At 39.9% G+C, this 22,845-nt stretch overlaps 1 protein-coding gene across 1 annotated transcript in view; it reads right to left on the reverse strand.

Moving 5' to 3' along the window:
* Positions 1-443: 443 nt before the first annotated feature.
* Positions 444-22,845, reverse strand: part of LOC137265857 (shootin-1-like) — a 44,370-nt gene continuing 21,968 nt past the window's right edge. The window contains exons 5-17 of the mRNA XM_067801316.1: positions 15,654-15,813; positions 13,849-13,946; positions 13,284-13,365; positions 12,738-12,832; positions 11,995-12,141; positions 10,436-10,610; positions 10,070-10,157; positions 8,848-8,894; positions 7,880-7,992; positions 7,254-7,304; positions 6,671-6,794; positions 6,097-6,188; positions 444-3,905 (exon numbers count right to left, since the gene is read on the reverse strand). Of these exons, the coding sequence (XP_067657417.1) occupies positions 6,118-6,188; positions 6,671-6,794; positions 7,254-7,304; positions 7,880-7,992; positions 8,848-8,894; positions 10,070-10,157; positions 10,436-10,610; positions 11,995-12,141; positions 12,738-12,832; positions 13,284-13,365; positions 13,849-13,946; positions 15,654-15,813 (1,251 nt within the window). The 3' untranslated portion in view covers positions 444-3,905; positions 6,097-6,117. The remainder of the gene's footprint in view (positions 3,906-6,096; positions 6,189-6,670; positions 6,795-7,253; positions 7,305-7,879; positions 7,993-8,847; positions 8,895-10,069; positions 10,158-10,435; positions 10,611-11,994; positions 12,142-12,737; positions 12,833-13,283; positions 13,366-13,848; positions 13,947-15,653; positions 15,814-22,845) is intronic.

Raw genomic sequence — 22,845 nt, forward strand, 5'->3', positions numbered from 1 at the left:
CGTAAGAAACGACAAACGGGATAGGGTGGTCAGACTCGCTGACTTGGTTGACACATGCCATCAGTTCCCAACTGCGCCGATGGATGCTCATGCTGTTGATCACTGGATTGTCTGGTCCAGACTTGATTAATCACAGACTGCCGTCATATAGCTGGAATATTCCTGACTGCGGCGTAAAACTCAACTCACTCAGTCACTCTTAGCTGTGATGGTGACTGATGCTTATACTTCTGGTTCTCGGTCTGCCATATCAGACAGACAATACATTCAAAGATTCAGCATTTAAGAAAGTATTTCTACATGTAAAAACACATACCTAAATATATCAAGCACACATTGCTACACCGAAAATAAGTGGAACTCAGTTTCCAGAAGCCAAGTGTGAGTGTACACAAACACATTGCACAATAAATTTCTGTACAAATAATGAAATAACAAATGCAGAACATCAAAAACGTTTTATTACATCACAAAAAGTGCAAAGAAACCACTGATACAGGGAAAATACTGGCAGCACAACTCTCTTGAACTGACTTCAAAATCTGGAACATATGTGACTCAGTAGCCTACAGCAACTAGATGAGTTGTGAGACAGTTGCAGTGCACACTGGTCAGTACTATGACCAGTAAGGCCTATTTCCATACTACTTGATTAGAGACTTTGTCGGTAAGAATTCCAAAGTCAAACTATACATAGGAAAATGTATTAGGAATTACAAAGTCATTGGAGTCAATCACTGGATAATGGATAATGCTATCCTATTTACCTCACACATAAATGTCGCTTTTTCACTGCCTGAGTGCTCATCTATTTCTGTTTTCAATGTACCTTGCTTAAAAAAGAGTAACATTTTCTATGTACCCAGCTGTGAATACTTCATGCTCAAGGAACATGAACATCCATCGAGGGTATATCTACCATGTTCCCCTTGTGACCAGTGAACATTTTATATTATCGTACCTCACATATAAATGTCGCTGTCTGATAGGCTGTGTGCTCTTCTATTATTTTCAGTGCACCCTGTGTACAAGCGAGGTGTATTGCAATACATCCTGCTGGCAATAGCAACTCATTTGGTACTTTGTGGTAGTTATCTCGAAAAAAAAACATTGCATCACGCATGATGTATGGAAACTACCAATGTTTTACGAATGCCAAATGGAAGGGAGACAACTCTAATTCTGTTTTTCTTGTGTCGTCCGCCATATCTAGTGATGGCTACAAATAAAATTTGCCTCGCATTCCAGTAATCAAGGGTACCTAAACCCATAGTCCCCTCATGACAACTAAATAACTTATATTGTTCTTTCAGACACCCCATCTTTTTTCTTTCTTATTCATCATGAAATCTGTGTACAATTTATTATTATAGATTCATAGGGTGATAACCTACAAATAATGTTACCGGTAAGTGAGTCTGTAGAATCTAGAAATTCTAAGTGCACTTCTATCTTATTTGTCAGATCTGTGATCCTAGATCTCAAAATAACTGCAAATCACATTTGTTTGATATGTAAAACATGTATGTAATATTGCATTAGAGCTAATGTGTGAAACTGATGAAATTTTGCAAATGACAAGCCACAAGAAATGCGACACAGACTGAGTATTAATGGTAAAAGCAAACAGAAATTTCAGGCATAATAATGATATTAGAGGACATTTCAATCTGATAATGACCCCTCTTGGCGTGAGAATCTGTGACCACCTCTTTAGTCATATCAGACCTAACAAGAAAGGAGAATGGGTTCCAGATGCTAACATGTCAGCCTTCAAAAACTACTTACTGCTTGACAAGTACTACACAAGCCATGACCTGACAAATGGACATAATTTGCATATATGGGAAGTCCCTCCAGAACATTCCATTTGAAACAAGAAACAGGTTGTCGTCTAAATGTTGAAACGTTTAATATCCTCATGTGAATCGTGTTGTGATGGTGTTTTGCTGAACTAAATCCTTCTGTGAGACACGTGCTAAACAGTAGCGGTATTGATTTCACGCCATGGTCAGCATGTATTGCACGTGCTTAATCGTCAATCTACCTGTAGCAACCAAGTGTATTTGTCCAGATTACTTGCCCTGCCTGCTTGTCACAAAACGTGTTCACTGCACTGGCTCATCTAATACTTGTCATGCAGTTACATTGTTGCATCTAGGAATTACTATATGTGGGTAATGGAACTCATCAACTTTTCAAATGTAGGTGTCAACCGAGTTGGTTTGGTCACTACAGCTTGATTTTTGACAGCCAATCAGAATGACTATTACTTCTCGACAGATATCATGGTCTATTTTAAGCCACATTTTTTTTCCCCAAATTTGTTTGACTTCATTTTGAACTTTTGATACCTACTTCAACCATAATTTTCTGGTGATGAAAGTGAAAAGATCACATTTCACTATTACAAACGTGTGTACACAGTATTAATTTTGGGTGACATGTGACACGTCAAATATAAAAATAGTGTTTTAGTAAACTGAAACTGGGTAAATTACACAGTTACACTGTCGAGATGCAACACAGAACTTAGAACCAAGATTAGCATATATGGCAGTAATAAAGCCAACGAAACACAAATAATACTTTCACCAAACTCGATGATCAAATCACAAACTATCAGAAGAATTGATGGTGCAGCCTTGTTTATTTGCATTTAGAACTGGTTGATTTACTACGATTTTTAGATACATGAATCAGGTATTCTGGTCTGAATGTTTTGCACCTTCATTTAAGAATGTAGAATTCTTGGCTCATCAGAAACTTCACCCCAGACAATAGAAGTGTAAGAAGATCTTGCACAGGAAGGTATTGAATAAGAAATTATTTCAAAGAAATTACTTCATTTATATCTTAGTGACTATGCTGTCACACATGGTCACCCTAATGTCTTGGTAATGATATCAACAACTACAAACCCTTGTCTAAGTTGGACCGAACGTGTACTATTGCTATCAACCTAGGTCCTATTTCAATAGTAAACACATGGACATATGACAGTCGTGCAGAGAATATCTCTGTGTAAAACAAGCCCTCATAATGCCACGCTAAAGAAAAAACTCACAGAGACCCACTCCTCATTTGTCAGTACTGTAATATGTTCATGTCCAGTACTAGCACTAAGTATTACATTCACTTATGTACAATGTATACAACCATCACGATTCATGAAAACACATAAAAAAAAGCATATAAAAATCTGTGTGTATAGAATAAGATATTCCAATGATAGGTTTTTATGGGTTTTTCACCTCATATCAAACTTGCGAAGATGTGGGTTAGCATTGACCTTTAGTAACCCATGATTGTTGTAAGAGGTGACTTATGAGATCAGGTGGTCAGGTTTGCTGAGTTGGTTGACACACATCATCGGTTCCCAGTTGAGTAGATTGATGTTCATGCTGTTCATCACTGGATTGTCTGATCCAGACTTTATTATATACAGACCGCTGAAATATGGCTGGAATGTTACTCAGTGTGGCAAAAAACTAAACTCACTCACTCACTCTCTTGATATTGAAAAAGAGAACATAAAACAATTTTCCTACCCTGTTGTTTTTGAAAAAAGAATAGACCATCTTGTACAAATAATGAATACATATATTATTTCACAACTTTTGATCACTGAGAAGTGATATTCTCTCCAGGTATATACAAATAACATTTTGTAAAAGTCTGTAAATTTTGTAAATAATCTTTTCTTGACCAGTAACTACTGTAAGAGCTAGTTGTGTCTAAGTTTCTCCATCTTGGACCAGTCTGTACTTCGATTCCCACAAAGCGCTGATTCAGAGATGACAATCATTGGTCCCAAGGTCACCAGTGAAGGGATTCAGAAGTCTTATAGACCTTTCCCGTTCACCAATGAAAGCTGTGATCAGCAGTGGCCATCGTGGTTGTATCTGTAATAGCATAAACATACATGGCATAGGTCTATACTAGCAATACTCACAGATATAGGTACAGGAGCTCACCTTCAACTGACAATTGTTCAATTGTTGCTCAGGTCATAATGTACTGGTTTAGGGATACAATGAATCTCCAAGACTATTTACTGAATGCATCCAAAAGGTGTATCCTTGTTTGTAACAGAAAATGAAAAAAATCAAAAGGTGTTCTTGGACCTATTGGGAAACTAAACAACTTAGTGTTGCAGTTGAAAAAACAATGTTTGTGAGCTGAGGTTAAATGAAGTTTAATGTCACTTTCAAGTTTACACAGTGACTTGCATCAAAATGTGCATGTGTGCCTGGCAACTTGTCCTAGTCTGGAATAATGTTGGCACTCACCCATATAGACACAAATTGCCACACTTTAACATGGATTTCCCACACAGACATAGTATATCAACTTCAAGGCTACAACCAACCCTTAATGCTAAGAGTCACTCGGGGCAACAACAAATAGTGTTCCCCCTAGGGTTCAGAAAGGGCAGGGTAAATTCATGGAAGAGGGCACTTCATAACCTCAAAGGGCATGTTGGTGAGGATTCTTGAAAGAACAACAAAATGTATATGAAGTCAAATTGTCTTATGATTTCAGTTCTAAAGTTCGTTTTTACTCTTTTCAGTTTGTATTTTAAGATTAGAATTTGAAAAAGCATTTGAAATCTGGAAAATACACACTCGTCATAGTAAACGACTGCGATTGAGGCGAAAATGGGCAGGGCGCAAAATAAAAAGGGCAGGGCGCAAAAGTCAAAAGGCAGGGCACTGCGCCCTCCTAAATGTGCCTAGGGGGAACACTAACAATGTCTTTCCTGGGGTTCAAACATCATCATGTGATCATAAACATCATGAATACAAGAACTATCTCTTGCCATTTTGTTTAAGTGTAGGAATTTTTTATTTCTTTACCATTCAACATCAAATACAGCAATAATTCAGATATATGGCATTGTCCTCCAACAGAGGTTACTCTGTATCTTACTATCATTCTATAACTCTCTGTTCTAATATTGTCCTTTCATGGTAGGAGTGTTCAGGATTTGTGATTGGTTGCAATCAGATTTAGTAGTGCAATCAGCAACATTCTTTCAAAAGTGATCAGATAACTTCTGTATGCTTTTGAAAAACTAGAACCATTCCCCAGTAAGCTACGCAAACGTTGCTTCTAGACAGAACTCAGTCATGTAAAGGCGAGACAACGACATCTCCATCGCCCTTGCTGACAAGAGAAAAGCTAGCCATTAAACGTCGAGTGTGGCACACCAACTCAAGTCCCCAACAGAGGAAGGACATTTGTGGCTTCACATTTCTTGTATAAGTCAAGTTGGATCCTAGCCCATGTTCTGAATGGATAGAAGGAAGTGAGATAATTCGTGCTGCATTTTTTTGACGCTATGGGATTTTATGAGAAGTGGGAAATATGGTCTACTAGAACAGAAGTTCATAGGAAGATATCACAAGTAACGTATGTGGGAAGAGAATGGATATATGGAAGTTGCCTTAAATATTTAAGATGCAGCAGACAGTGGTTGATGTCATGAGCAATATTCAAGATGCAGCAGACAGTGGTTGATGTCATGAGCAATATTCAAGATGCAGCAGACAGTGGTTGATGTCATGAACATTGCCCTAGCTGTTGTCGTGTAGTGACAAGCCTTCATCTGAGATTCAGAGCATGATCTGATTAGTTTCATCACCTAGTGATGACCCTGTCAGATCACTTAGATTCAATATCTCTTCCTTTCAGAGTGAGTGAGGGAGTATCGATTTAGGCCATTTTTAGAAATATTCAAGCAACATTATCGGGGACAACCAAAATGGGCTTCACACATTTTACATATACTGGGAATCAAACTCAGGAATACTTTTAATGAGTGGAACCAGTCTGTCTCCTGTAGTCCATGAACCACATTACTTCCCCTACTGCCTAGCCCTCTCAGCAATGCTGAAGCTGAATCTCTGGCCTCACTGGGGCTCTGTTTCAGTTTTAATAGGTTTGTTTTTTCTATCAAAATATATATTCAGAGACTAGTTTAAATAGGAGTGAACACTTTAACTACTGGGCTACCCCACTGCTGAAATAGAAACAATCCAAAATGGTTCACATGACCTAAGATACTATTACAAAACACACTTAAAAACTCACCTATTGTCTCAGCCATTGCCGCTATGACCTTAAGTTTTCATTTTCTTCCTTCACAGATGGCAATGTTTTTGACCTGTGTACTGGCGCAAATACTGAAGACATAAAATACATAAAGCTAACTTCAGGAACTATGACAGTAAGAAGGTCAGTTTCCCACTAAACATAAATTCACTTAAAGTAATTATACATTTTAAAGTGGGATCTCCCTCATTTCCAACTGTCCAAACTTGCTTTAAACAGTTATTCAGACTTTCACAGCAACAACTTTTACACTAAATTTAGTAAACAGTACACTGCTTTTTATCACTCTCAGACTGATCACGGGACAAATAATCTCTTTGTCTCAACAATAAATTGCACATTTGTAATTTCGAAAATGTGACACAATAATTTTTAAAATAAAACTTGAGTGAGTTTAGTGTCATGCCACTCTTAGCAATATTCCAGCAATATCATGGTGTACCAATGTGAAGAATTGATCCCAGGTTTTCACGTGTGACGAGCAAATGCTTCAACCACTTAGGTTACCGCTACACCCTGAAAGAATTGACTGAGTTCCTTAAGATATACTCGCCATCATCATTCTCTGTGTCTGTTTTCCGGACCCGTCTGAAAGCCTTCGCCAACTCAGAGTCCTCATCCAAGCTCTGTGCTGGTGCCGACAAATCCCCCTCACTGCGGGTTCGTTTCATTTTGCTCTGAAATTTAGAGAATATGACTTCAAAGCAAGTTACAAACAGATAAAAAGAAAGTAACAGACTTTATTTGTCAAATGAAAATTCCACTGAGACAATAAAGGAACATCATTTTCAAAAATATGTCGCAGAAATGATGGTTAAGTTAATAAGATATTATAACTGGTCTTTCGTTCAGTATTGTTCTATTAATATCTTAATCAGATGATTTGATAGTAAGGCCCAACCAATATTATTTCTTGTTTACGGATTTGCCAGTTATATTTTTTTTAGAAGAAAAACAAATAAAAAAAAATTAATAATTTTAATTTTCTCAGCTGAAAAAATAAAAATATATCAGCTTAAAAGAACACTTCTATTAGATTGTTTTTTCCTCATATACACTTCATACATTCCCAAAAGTAAAATACTTTTAGCATTTAGAATGAATATTACTTTGACTGGTGATTGTTTTTGACTTACCAGCACATCATGCAGTTGGTGCATGGCGCTGTCCGGGCCTGGCACTGATTCCTGAAACAAACTGGCTTGCATTGGTACACATATTACTAGCTATGCAAGTGTATATGTCATCAGCAGTGAGAGTTGGTAGGTTCGTTGTTTAATGTTGCACCTAGCAAAATCCCAACTATACAACAGTGAATTTTTGGTTTGTTATTCATGCTGCACTCAGCAATATTCCAGCTAGATGGTGACTGTCTGTAAAAATTCAAGCCTGGGCCAGACAATCCAATGATCAACAGCATGAGCATTGATACAAAATCAAAATTGATAAAAAAATCAAGCCTGGGCCAGACAATCCAATGATCAACAGCATGAGCAGTTGGGATACAAAGACATGTGTCACCCAAGTCAGCGAGTCTGACTACGTGATCCAATTATTCACTTCTTAAGACAATCATGGATAACTAAAGATGAATTCAAATGCACATCTTCACAGCTGTCTAACAGTGATCAGAAGGACTCCATTGCCACAGACACACAGCCATGAGAACTGTGGATACTAGCATAGGCCTTTGAAATAGCCATCGAAGAAACAGATGCTAAAATATTTCATTTTAACAAGCTTCAAAACTGTCGGGACATACCTTTCTCACAGGTTTCAAGACCTTGTTGAGAGATCGACCATCTTTGATCCGCTTCATCATTTCTTCGAGAGCCTTGCTGTAGCTTTCATTGGTTGCAACTCCACCGCCAGCCACTGTTAACATCAGACACAGATATACTCTGCTGGTCACATACAGATACAGTTGAAACACGGAAATTTTTACATAAGGCGAGTGATGGGTTACCAAACCTTGGAGGCCTGTGCCTATAAGAACAGCACAATTTTTACTACGTCACATATATATGTTGTTTTCTGGTTGGTTGAGCCAATCTACCCTCAACTCCACCCTGCTTGCAAGCAAATAACATTTTCTATGTTACCTGCTGGAAATGCTAAACTGTGGGACTTTGTTTGGTACTTCGTGTTAGTAGTGTTTGGGCTGTTGCCTAACTCTGGTACTACACATTATGATCCTATAGACACGCTTCAAACAGTTCAAAATTAACATTGAGGTGTTCCGTAAGATAAATACGTTGTTCACTGGTACCTCGGGGATCCATAGGCTAATGGGATCAGGAAACATAAACAAATAAAAGGTACATCAACCCATGTCTGCCTCGTAATCAGTGAACAGCTTATAATGAGAATGGTTTAACGTCAACACAGATACTGCTAAAAACCAGATATGATCTGTTGTCAATATCTCAAACAGTTACACATTACGAGTCATGCTCCATTTTGTCATGAACCACTGGGCTGGTTGGTTGGTTACATATTGCATGACGGTGGTCTGTAAGTAATCGAGTCTGCCCAGACAATCGATGTGTCAACTATGTCACCTTCTAGTCACCTCTCACAACAACCATGGGTTACTGAACGTCAATTTTGCTCTACATCTTTGAACCATTGGGGCCTGAGTCCACCCATTGAAATGTCCAACTGTTACAAGAAGAAGTCGAGTACTGGAAGCTGTTTCTATCCATATGCCCTCAGATGTCCGATACTTACATTTCTTCTTGACGTCTGCCTTTAACTTGGTCTTCCGCCTGAAGAACCTGTGAAACAATCGCAACACATTAGATGACATGACAATAATCAATGCACTTTGGTTTCAATAACTCATGCCAACAAAATCAGCATGTTTGGTCAACCTCTCGGGTCGCCTCTAATAACAAATCTTAACCATGTTGCTAAAGGCCACCTTTTAGTTGTTTTTGTTTTTGTTTTTCTATTTCCATCAAGAAGATGACATATCCCCCTGGCCCCCACATATTTGAGAGGACAAATCATCTGACAGTTACCTAATGTCTTTTTAGACTAAGTTTGAATTGTTTCCATAAAATTAATGAAAAATATAAATGTCATATATCTGTAAACAGCAAAAGGCACCACTATGGGGTCTGCCACACATATCTGCTAAGCTTTGCTGAAAGATATTAAGAAGTTTTTAAGTTCTGCTCCGGAAATGAAGCCCATCCCTATATTTTGAGACTAAGTCTGAATCGTTTCCATGGAAACCCAGAAAATGATAAATCACACACACCTGTAAATAGCAAAAGGCACCACTTTGGGGTCTGCCACACATATCTACCAAGTTTTGCTGACAGATATTTGGAAGGTTTTGATTTGTGCTCCAGTAACTAAAAACGCCTGTAAATTTGAGACTAAGTTTGAAACGTTTCCATGGAAACTGACATAACAATAAATCACAAAAGCCTGAAAAGAGCAAACGGCACCACTTTAGGTTCTGATTGATATATCTACAAAATTTTGTAGAAAAATATTGAATAGTTTTTGAGTTATGCGGTGGAAACGAAGCCCACCCCACCATTAGACTAACACCAACATGTTCCATGGAAAAACAAAAAAAATGAAAATGCCCAAAATCTGTAAATAGCAAAAGGCACAACCATAGGTTCAGATTATCATATCTATCAATTTTGGTCTAAAAACATTGAACGGTTTTTGCGTTCTGCTCCAGCAACTAAATGATTATGGATGGACGGACAGACAGACGAGGCATCGGCTAAAAATCTGTGTCTGGCCCCCTGGTCTGCCTACAGCCCTGACTTTGATTATGAAACATGATTATTTTCCAAGCCTGCATGAATGTGCTCTTGCTGATGGGAAAAGGGATGTAGCTTGAGTAAATTGCTGTATGTTGAATGTTGTAGTGTTGGAATGTATATTGTAAGCAAATATGTGTACCGTTTGATAAAAATAACCTCACGTTTTCTTGATGACTGGTGGAGGTGGTGGTGGTGGTGGGGGAGGGGGCGGTTTGATGGCATCCTTGTATTTCTCCTCCAGGGTTTTATCTGCAAGATCAGAGAACACCATTGCTACCCAAGAGTGGGTGAGTGAGCTTGGTTCTACACCAATTTTAGCAATATTCCAGCAGTACCATGACAGGGGATGCCAGAAATGGGCTTCACACATTGTACCCATGTTGGGATTCGAACCCAGGTCTTTGACATGACGAACAAACACTTTAACAACTAGGCTACCCCACTGCCCCTTGTTACCGTAGAACATCACATATTATCTTCATAACATTATGTAACCTCATTCACACTGAGTGAGTGATTGTACTCACACTGTTCCTGCAGATCTGAGTACTGTTTCTCCATCTGTGTATACTTCTGAGTCACATCCTGCATGCGGGAATTCAGAGAATCTCTTTCTTCCAGAAGGGTCTTGTTTTCAATCTCCAGAGATGTCATCTCATCCTTATTGCTGAGGCCAGCAATCTCTTCCCCCAGCTCCTTTACCTTGAGGAAGACATCACGCTATCTATGATGTTACTGATGAGATCTCCCTTGACATCCTCGACTTATAAGGAAGCTACATGCCACAAACAAAGGGAAACTACTTCCCTTCACAAACATCATACTTTTCTTCTCATTACAGAGACCATAAGTGCATTTGTGTCTTGTGTACTAGGGCTGTGTATTGGCATACTTATTGTATTGCAATATATTGTGATTCATGTTCCCGTCTTACGATACATATCGTGATATACTGAGTGTTTGACTGTGAGTGACACTAATTGTACATGTCAATCCTATTTTAGATAAGATTTGGTTCTGATAAGAGAAAACATAAAATTAGGTTGCATAGTAAAGGATTCTATTTTCTTTGTCATACCATTGATAGTATTACAGTATGCAGTTTTGTCATTGAATAACAAAGGAATAGATCTGTTGCATATAAAAGTATGTGTAGATTTTGATTTAAACCATAAAGATAATCACAAAAATACAGTAGAACATGGATATAGTCTACAAACAGATATAGCAAACAAATTTAAAAGTCCAGTCAATAGTGACCTTCATAATATCATCAAAAAGCATATGCAAATAACGAACGAATCAACAGCTATAGCAAACTGATTTACTACCTCCAGGACTCAATAAACGAGGTGTTTAGCAAATTCGCTCAGTGTCAATTCAGCCACTTAGCGGTATACACCAACCTTGTAACAAGGCGGCAAACCAACATTGTTTGATGGTCATTAGTTAATTAAATAAAACAAACATTATAATCATTCATTCTCGTCATGGTGGCACACCAACCTTCAGATAATTCAGGCTGTAGATTCAGGTGTAAAATTGAAGACAAACATCGCTTTCCAATCTAGCATTAAAAAATCCTTTCTCAGTTCAATTATTCAGAATCGCAAATCTATTCTTGCAAAAATCTGTGTCTACTTATTTTGGCCTGCAAAAGTCGGCAAGACGTGTGCAGAGCAAAATTGTGGATTTTGTTAAACACAATTATGTTATAATTTTGTTGAGCTTGTTCTGATTGTTAAACATGTCTGTGAATGATATCTTAAGAATTTTAATGTTATGTCAGTGTACAAGAATAAAGATTTGTAGCCTCAGCATATACATGTCTCTACACCTCTACAATCCACGATGGCGGTCAAATGTGAATAACGAACAACGGATATAGCATACTAAATTTCTTGGTCCCTTGGAGTTCATTATATACCTGTTCTAATGTATGTTCTTTACCCAATATACATGTTATAACAAACAATATTGCAATAAATATCTTTTGAAAATCGTATTGCGATATACAGGTATACCGATAATACCGTGCAGCCCTGTTGTGTTCCAACCCTATGCAGATCTCTATAACTGGCCTCACCTGTGCCTGGTGCTCTGCCTTTAACTTCTCCAGCTCTGTGGTGAGAATCTCCACCTCATGCAGTGCCTTCATGAGCTGTGGGTTGTTGGATACCTTTGACAACAGGATGGAGCTCTCCCTCTTCATGGCAGCATTGTTAGCATAAAGCTAAGACAAAATCAAACCACCAAAAATATTATACACACTTCATAACTTTTATGATACAAACACAAGTTTTTGTTGGTTTCAGTTTGCAATATCAAAAATTGTTATCAGTCAAAACGTCAGTAATGACAGTTCTGACTTTGGGCTGAATAACTAATCATCACTACATGCTAATGAAATGATTCTGATTATCTCCCCTGAAATCCTTTGCTGAAAAGTACCACAGGCTGTTGATAGATGGCTCTGTTGAACAGCCTTTAAAACATGACCAGATGAAGAGCGTCTACTGACAGACAGTGCAAAATATCTCCTGATATTCTAGACCAAAAGGAGAGACTACACACTCCTGATTATCTCCCTTGAGATCCTTGACCTGAAGGGGAGACAACATGGTACTGATACAAATCATTGATGACAATCCCTGATATCCTTGATCCTTAAAGGAGACTCATAACTGAAAGAAGATCAATGTCATTTTCTCCCTCTTGATCCTTGACCAGAGTCATTAGGATGTTCCAATCATATCATATGATCCCAGCAACTGATTTGACTGAGTATGTTGATGTATTAGAAATCTCAACCAGTGTGCATGTACTCACCTCTGTTGCAATGTTTTCTGCTGAGTTCTGACACAAGATGGCTGCCTCATACTCTTTCCGCAATGACTCATATTCCTGAAATGCCTGCTCAGAAGCTGTGGACACAAAAGAAGATAAATCTCTCCACTTTCTGGAATATACTACAGGGAAATAGTTGCTACCAAGCACACAAAATCCTTGCAAAACTTGTATTCAATTCAATGATCTTCACAACTCAAAAATCCTCAAGAGTTGTTCCCCCTATGTAGATTGATAACCTTCACCTTTAATAATCAGTCTACAATTCATGAAAGCACAATGACATTTAGAAAGTGACATAACTTTATATTTGGGATTACACATCCTCAGTAAAGTAATAGTACTTTTTTTAAGGCTGAATCCCACCTGGCCACCTAATCACCAGCAGACAAGGTCAGTGGTCAACCCCACACAGCCACCACAGCTTGTTGAAGTGACACCTAACACCTGAGTTCAATAAACCTCAATGCTGTTTTCCTCATGTAGATGGATAAACATCACCCTAACTTCAAAGCCTCTTCCACTGACCTTGTGTAAGTTGTTTGAAGGCATCCTTATGTTGCTCCAGTGAGTCCTTCGTCTGCTTGAGTTCCACCTTCACCCTGTCGTACTGGACGACATATAACAGAACAGTCATCAGTCATCAACAGCAAAACTCATCAAAAGTTGCAACCAGTCAACTGTATTCCACAACACCGTGTACATCTGATGGTATTGGAAGATGCTAGCATTAACAACACTGTATCAAACTGAAACACTGTAATTCTCCTTGGCCTGTCTTCTCTTGTGTCTCTCTTTGCCCAACCTTTTCTCATATTTCCCTATGCCTCATCTTCTCTCATAACTGCCAGTGCCCAACCATCATGCATGTCACACTGTGCCCCACCTTCTCTCACATTTCCCAATGTCCCACCTTCTCTCGTGTCTCACTGAGTCATACCCTACCAGTGGGTGGAATGGTAGCCTAAGGACGACAACCTGGGGTATGATTCTGCCCCCCTCATGGGTACAATGTGTGAAGGCCACTTAGGGTGTCCCCCGCCATGATATTGCTGGAATATTGCTAAAAGCCATGTAAAACCATACTAATTACCTTTTCTCGTGTCTCCTTGTGACTCTCCTTCTCGGCATGCAGGTCTTCCCAAGTCTGCTTGTACTGTGCTGACAACTGACACCTCTCTTCCTGGAGCTCTGCAAAAGCAACATCACCATTGATTCCACATCATCATCACTAGTTCCACATCATTACTGCAGTCCAAGAGCAGTTTCTCTCTAGAATATCTAACCTTTAACCTTGTAAACATAACACAATGACATTTATAAAGCAGCCAATTAGTGTTGAACTTCACAACACAAGGACATGCTCTAAGCCCAATTTCAACATAGTGGATATTCTTGCCCTCGATAGCAGCATGTGAAGCACTAAGATGTTAATATTCATATGACTTATCTCGCTGGGTACCCATTTTCTGCTGGCTGAACAGAGGTAATTTTGAACATTTTTTTCATCTGAACTAATTTCCCTAAGGAAACCACTGAGTTCCCTAAGGAGTCCACTGAGTTCCCTAAGGAGACCACTGAGTCACATGGGCTTGGTTGTGGTCCAGGACAGAAGTCCTGTTAAAGTTGAAAAACTTGTGACAGTAAAAACATTCTGTTTGATATTAGTAAGATGAAGGCAAATCTATTTTAAACTGTCTCCAAAAATGCCATTTCAAGCACTTGGCTAGTGATGAAAGTACAGCAGGAATTGACCAATCAGATCAAGTGTTCAGGTTACATGGGCAACTCATCAGGAACTTCTCAAGTTGCGAAAATGTAATTTGAAATTTAAAAGATTCAGTACATCACTATACGATATCCAGGATATACACTTAGGCAGCCAGTATTATCTGTATCCTTGTATTGACTGGCTACCTAATATATATCCTGGGTAGGGATAATGGGGAAGAATGCTCACATCAATAACAGGAAAAGGTATTTATAACACTTGAACCCATCCAATTAAACATCGTCAAACACTTACACAATCATCACTTTGTAAGTATCCCCAACACTCAAGAGTGGCTCACTGCAATCATGTTACGACACATCTAACCGAGTTAGTAAAATATACTTGAAGTTATCATCACATATGCAACACACCTGTAATTATGTTCACACCTGTAATCATGGTCCATCACACCTTGAATTATTTTAACATTCATGCAAACAAATTAAACTTACCTTTTATCATGCTATTATGCCTTTCAATACAAGCGCTCCTTGATATCTTAAGGGTATATGTTCCGATACATATATATTTTTTACCTCCCTTTACTGGCATATTATCCAATCGGGTCTTTATGCTGGGAAATTGAGCATACCAATCACCACTCACTTTCACTTTTCAAATTATCTAAGCGATTAAACTTGGCAACACAAATCATGCACAGGAACTTTGAAAGAGAGCGAAGGAGTTCTTGCATATATTTTTTTAAAGTTTCAGATCTGACAGTTTGTCTGTATGATTTCTCCCAAATCTGAGTCGCACTGTGAACAAACCTTCACAGCTTCCACCACTATCTTTGTTGACACTAGCTAGCTTGGTTGTATCAGTGGCTTAGATGATTGGTTACTGTGAGAATGTGAAGCCAGCAAAGGGAGGTAATGAAATTATTGGGCAGAATGTATGCCCTAGTGATGGATGATCACAATCACACTTGTAGTCTTGGTAACACATTTAATGATACTTGGAATTCTATTTAAACACACCAACAGACCTTTTAGAATTGCATCACACCTGTGATGTAGTTCCTACTTTCATAATTATGCAAAAATACCTGCAAATTTACTCACCTGTAAAACAATTAACACATTAGCAATCAAAGTTTTGCACCTGTAATCCAGTTTACCAACCTGTAATTCTTTCATTGAGTTTGTCAAGGTGGTCCTCCGTAAGGCTGTCCTTGCTGAGGTCAAGTTCACTGACCTCCAGTTCCCCGTCCACAAAGTCTCTATCTGCCCTTTCTAGGATCGCTTGGCTCATGCGCTTCAGATTGCGATTCTCCTTTGTCACCTGGCAACACATCACACAATACATAGAGTGGTAAAATCAAATGTTTTACTTCATCCTCCTACACTCTACATATGTTTAACTGAAAAAATACTAAATTTTCTTGCTTTCACATGTTGTTTAAACCAAAACATATGCATTTTTCAGCACAAGCACACAGTAAATTGTGGAAATAGTATGAAAACAGTTTTGTGCTGACAGAAAAGAACCATTCATGCCAGGGGCACCTGTTATGTCACTAGTGACTAGAGTTGTGTTCCTTGGGCACACAAGAAACTTCATAAGTTCAAACAAGGGTTGGCTTCAGTGCTTTTTCAACACCATACCTGTGCTCATCGACCTCACTGTCCAACTCTGCACACATTAGACAACCAGACACAATGTAACATGCTGTCATATGCAACATTCGACATGATGTCATGCCTGTAGTCAGTGTCTGTAGTAAGTGCCTGCAATATGCCTGCCTGCCTGGCAAAATGTCCTGCCAACTTTTAGTGGCCAAATATACAGGTAAATGGCTCATTTATCTCCTTACCTGCAGCCCCGACCTGATTTAAAGAATGAACTTGCTGAACCATTGACCAAAACACAGGATTCTGAACTTTGATATAAGAGTTGAATTCATTTCCAGAAAGGGCCTAAGTTAAAATATTGTAGAACTTCCTGAATACAGGTTTGGCAACAGGTGAAAGTGATTTCAGCTGAAAATCAGCTGGGGTTTAGGGGCCGCAATAATGTATCTAATGAACTTATGGTGAATTCTGAAATCTGTCATGTCCCGGACATTTTTCATTTTTCATATGCTTTGTGGCATAATGCTTTGCCTACTTTCATGGCAAAATGCTCCACCTATCTCTACATCGTAATGCTCCAAGTACCTTTATGGCATAATGCTCTGCCTACCTTTGTGAGATAATGCTCCACCTATCTCTACATAAAAATGCTCCACCTAACTTTGTGGCATAATGCTCCACCTACCTTTGTGGCATAATGCTCCACCTACCTTTGTGGCATAATGCTCCACCTATCTCTACACCATAATGCTCCACCTACCTTGTGGCATAATGCTCCACCTATCTCTTTATAATAATGCTCCACCTACCTTTGTGGCATAATGCTCCACCTATCTCTTTATAATAATGCTCCACCTACCTTTGTGGCATGATGTTCCACCTATCTCTACATAATAATGCTCCACCTACCTTTGTATCATAATGCTCCACCTATCTCTTTATAATAATGCTCCACCTACCATTGTGGCATAATGCTCCACCTATCTCTACACCATAATGCTCCACGTACCTTGTGGCATAATGCTCCACCTATCTCTTTATAATAATGCTCCACCTACCTTTGTGGCATGATGCTCTGCCTACCTTTGTGGCATAATGCTCCACCTACCTTTGTGGCATAATGCTCCACCTATCTCTTTATAATAATGCTCCACCTACCTTTGTGGCATAATGCTCCACCTATCTCTTTATAATAATGCTCCACCTACCTTTGTGGCATAATGCTCCACCTATCTCTTTATAATAATGCTCCACCTACCTTTGTGGCATAATGCTCCACCTATCTCTACATAATAATGCTCCACCTACCTTTGTGGCATGATGCTCCACCTATCTCTTTATAATAATGCTCCACCTACCTTTGTGGCATGATGCTCTGCCTACCTTTGTGGCATAATGCTCCACCTACCTTTGTGGCATGATGCTCCACCTATCTCTACATAATAATGCTCCACCTACCTTTGTGGCATAATGCTCCACCTATCTCTTTATAATAATGCTCCACCTACCTTTGTGGCATAATGCTCCACCTATCTCTACATAATAATGCTCCACCTACCTTTGTGGCATGATGCTCCACCTACCTTTGTGGCATAATGCTCTGCCTACCTTTGTGGCATAATGCTCCACCTATCTCTACATCATAATGCTCCACCTACCTTTGTGGCATAATGCGGGGCGGTGGGGTAGTCTAGTGGTTAAAGCGTTCGCTCGTCACGCCGACGACCCGGTTTCGATTCCCCACATGGGTACAATGTGTGAGGCCCATTTTCTGGTGTCCCCCGCCGTGATATCGCTGGAATATTGCTAAAAGCGGCGTAAAACCAAACTCACTCACTGTGGCATAATGCTCCACCTATCTCTACACCATAATGCTCCACGTACCTTGTGGCATAATGCTCCACCTATCTCTTTATAATAATGCTCCACCTACCTTTGTGGCATAATGCTCCACCTATCTCTTTATAATAATGCTCCACCTACCTTTGTGGCATAATGCTCCACCTATCTCTTTATAATAATGCTCCACCTACCTTTGTGGCATAATGCTCCACCTATCTCTTTATAATAATGCTCCACCTACCTTTGTGGCATAATGCTCCACCTATCTCTTTATAATAATGCTCCACCTACCTTTGTGGCATAATGCTCCACCTATCTCTACATAATAATGCTCCACCTACCTTTGTGGCATAATGCTCCACCTACCTTTGTGGCATGATGCTCCACCTATCTCTTTATAACAATGCTCCACCTACCTTTGTGGCATGATGCTCTGCCTACCTTTGTGGCATAATGCTCTGCCTACCTTTGTGGCATAATGCTCCACCTATCTCTTTATAATAATGCTCCACCTACCTTTGTGGCATAATGCTCCACCTATCTCTACATAATAATGCTCCACCTACCTTTGTGGCATAATGCTCCACCTATCTCTACATAAAAATGCTCCACCTACCTTTGTGGCATAATGCTCCACCTATCTCTACACCATAATGCTCCACCTACCTTGTGGCATAATGCTCCACCTATCTCTTTATAATAATGCTCCACCTACCTTTGTGGCATGATGCTCTGCCTACCTTTGTGGCATAATGCTCTGCCTACCTTTGTGGCATAATGCTCCACCTATCTCTTTATAATAATGCTCCACCTACCTTTGTGGCATAATGCTCCACCTATCTCTACATAATAATGCTCCACCTACCTTTGTGGCATAATGCTCCACCTATCTCTTTATAATAATGCTCCACCTACCTTTGTGGCATAATGCTCCACCTATCTCTTTATAATAATGCTCCACCTACCTTTGTGGCATGATGCTCTGCCTACCTTTGTGGCATAATGCTCTGCCTACCTTTGTGGCATAATGCTCCACCTATCTCTTTATAATAATGCTCCACCTACCTTTGTGGCATAATGCTCCACCTATCTCTACATAATAATGCTCCACCTACCTTTGTGGCATGATGCTCCACCTATCTCTTTATAATAATGCTCCACCTACCTTTGTGGCATGATGCTCTGCCTACCTTTGTGGCATAATGCTCCACCTATCTCTTTATAATAATGCTCCACCTACCTTTGTGGCATAATGCTCCACCTATCTCTACATAATAATGCTCCACCTACCTTTGTGGCATGATGCTTCACCTATCTCTTTATAATAATGCTCCACCTACCTTTGTGGCATGATGCTCTGCCTACCTTTGTGGCATAATGCTCTGCCTACCTTTGTGGCATAATGCTCCACCTATCTCTTTATAATAATGCTCCACCTACCTTTGTGGCATAATGCTCCACCTATCTCTACATAATAATGCTCCACCTACCTTTGTGGCATAATGCTCCACCTATCTCTACATAAAAATGCTCCACCTACCTTTGTGGCATAATGCTCCACCTATCTCTACACCATAATGCTCCACCTACCTTGTGGCATAATGCTCCACCTATCTCTTTATAATAATGCTCCACCTACCTTTGTGGCATAATGCTCCACCTATCTCTTTATAATAATGCTCCACCTACCTTTGTGGCATAATGCTCCACCTATCTCTACATAATAATGCTCCACCTACCTTTGTGGCATGATGCTCCACCTATCTCTTTATAATAATGCTCCACCTACCTTTGTGGCATGATGCTCCACCTACCTTTGTGGCATAATGCTCCACCTATCTCTTTATAATAATGCTCCACCTACCTTTGTGGCATAATGCTCCACCTATCTCTACATAATAATGCTCCACCTACCTTTGTGGCATGATGCTCCACCTATCTCTTTATAATAATGCTCCACCTACCTTTGTGGCATAATGCTCCACCTACCTTTGTGGCATAATGCTCCACCTACCTTTGTGGCATAATGCTCCACCTACCTTTGTGGCATAATGCTCCACCTATCTCTACACCATAATGCTCCACCTACCTTGTGGCATAATGCTCCACCTATCTCTTTATAATAATGCTCCACCTACCTTTGTGGCATAATGCTCCACCTATCTCTTTATAATAATGCTCCACCTACCTTTGTGGCATGATGTTCCACCTATCTCTACATAATAATGCTCCACCTACCTTTGTATCATAATGCTCCACCTATCTCTTTATAATAATGCTCCACCTACCATTGTGGCATAATGCTCCACCTATCTCTACACCATAATGCTCCACGTACCTTGTGGCATAATGCTCCACCTATCTCTTTATAATAATGCTCCACCTACCTTTGTGGCATGATGCTCTGCCTACCTTTGTGGCATAATGCTCCACCTACCTTTGTGGCATAATGCTCCACCTATCTCTTTATAATAATGCTCCACCTACCTTTGTGGCATAATGCTCCACCTATCTCTTTATAATAATGCTCCACCTACCTTTGTGGCATAATGCTCCACCTATCTCTTTATAATAATGCTCCACCTACCTTTGTGGCATAATGCTCCACCTATCTCTACATAATAATGCTCCACCTACCTTTGTGGCATGATGCTCCACCTATCTCTTTATAATAATGCTCCACCTACCTTTGTGGCATGATGCTCTGCCTACCTTTGTGGCATAATGCTCCACCTACCTTTGTGGCATGATGCTCCACCTATCTCTACATAATAATGCTCCACCTACCTTTGTGGCATAATGCTCCACCTATCTCTTTATAATAATGCTCCACCTACCTTTGTGGCATAATGCTCCACCTATCTCTACATAATAATGCTCCACCTACCTTTGTGGCATGATGCTCCACCTACCTTTGTGGCATAATGCTCTGCCTACCTTTGTGGCATAATGCTCCACCTATCTCTACATCATAATGCTCCACCTACCTTTGTGGCATAATGCGGGGCGGTGGGGTAGTCTAGTGGTTAAAGCGTTCGCTCGTCACGCCGACGACCCGGGTTCGATTCCCCACATGGGTACAATGTGTGAGGCCCATTTTCTGGTGTCCCCCGCCGTGATATCGCTGGAATATTGCTAAAAGCGGCGTAAAACCAAACTCACTCACTGTGGCATAATGCTCCACCTATCTCTACACCATAATGCTCCACGTACCTTGTGGCATAATGCTCCACCTATCTCTTTATAATAATGCTCCACCTACCTTTGTGGCATAATGCTCCACCTATCTCTTTATAATAATGCTCCACCTACCTTTGTGGCATAATGCTCCACCTATCTCTTTATAATAATGCTCCACCTACCTTTGTGGCATAATGCTCCACCTATCTCTTTATAATAATGCTCCACCTACCTTTGTGGCATAATGCTCCACCTATCTCTTTATAATAATGCTCCACCTACCTTTGTGGCATAATGCTCCACCTATCTCTACATAATAATGCTCCACCTACCTTTGTGGCATAATGCTCCACCTACCTTTGTGGCATGATGCTCCACCTATCTCTTTATAACAATGCTCCACCTACCTTTGTGGCATGATGCTCTGCCTACCTTTGTGGCATAATGCTCTGCCTACCTTTGTGGCATAATGCTCCACCTATCTCTTTATAATAATGCTCCACCTACCTTTGTGGCATAATGCTCCACCTATCTCTACATAATAATGCTCCACCTACCTTTGTGGCATAATGCTCCACCTATCTCTACATAAAAATGCTCCACCTACCTTTGTGGCATAATGCTCCACCTATCTCTACACCATAATGCTCCACCTACCTTGTGGCATAATGCTCCACCTATCTCTTTATAATAATGCTCCACCTACCTTTGTGGCATGATGCTCTGCCTACCTTTGTGGCATAATGCTCTGCCTACCTTTGTGGCATAATGCTCCACCTATCTCTTTATAATAATGCTCCACCTACCTTTGTGGCATAATGCTCCACCTATCTCTACATAATAATGCTCCACCTACCTTTGTGGCATAATGCTCCACCTATCTCTTTATAATAATGCTCCACCTACCTTTGTGGCATAATGCTCCACCTATCTCTTTATAATAATGCTCCACCTACCTTTGTGGCATGATGCTCTGCCTACCTTTGTGGCATAATGCTCTGCCTACCTTTGTGGCATAATGCTCCACCTATCTCTTTATAATAATGCTCCACCTACCTTTGTGGCATAATGCTCCACCTATCTCTACATAATAATGCTCCACCTACCTTTGTGGCATGATGCTCCACCTATCTCTTTATAATAATGCTCCACCTACCTTTGTGGCATGATGCTCTGCCTACCTTTGTGGCATAATGCTCCACCTATCTCTTTATAATAATGCTCCACCTACCTTTGTGGCATAATGCTCCACCTATCTCTACATAATAATGCTCCACCTACCTTTGTGGCATGATGCTTCACCTATCTCTTTATAATAATGCTCCACCTACCTTTGTGGCATGATGCTCTGCCTACCTTTGTGGCATAATGCTCTGCCTACCTTTGTGGCATAATGCTCCACCTATCTCTTTATAATAATGCTCCACCTACCTTTGTGGCATAATGCTCCACCTATCTCTACATAATAATGCTCCACCTACCTTTGTGGCATAATGCTCCACCTATCTCTACATAAAAATGCTCCACCTACCTTTGTGGCATAATGCTCCACCTATCTCTACACCATAATGCTCCACCTACCTTGTGGCATAATGCTCCACCTATCTCTTTATAATAATGCTCCACCTACCTTTGTGGCATAATGCTCCACCTATCTCTTTATAATAATGCTCCACCTACCTTTGTGGCATAATGCTCCACCTATCTCTACATAATAATG

This window comes from Haliotis asinina, chromosome 15, assembly GCF_037392515.1.
Source record: "Haliotis asinina isolate JCU_RB_2024 chromosome 15, JCU_Hal_asi_v2, whole genome shotgun sequence".
NCBI lineage: Eukaryota > Metazoa > Mollusca > Gastropoda > Lepetellida > Haliotidae > Haliotis > Haliotis asinina.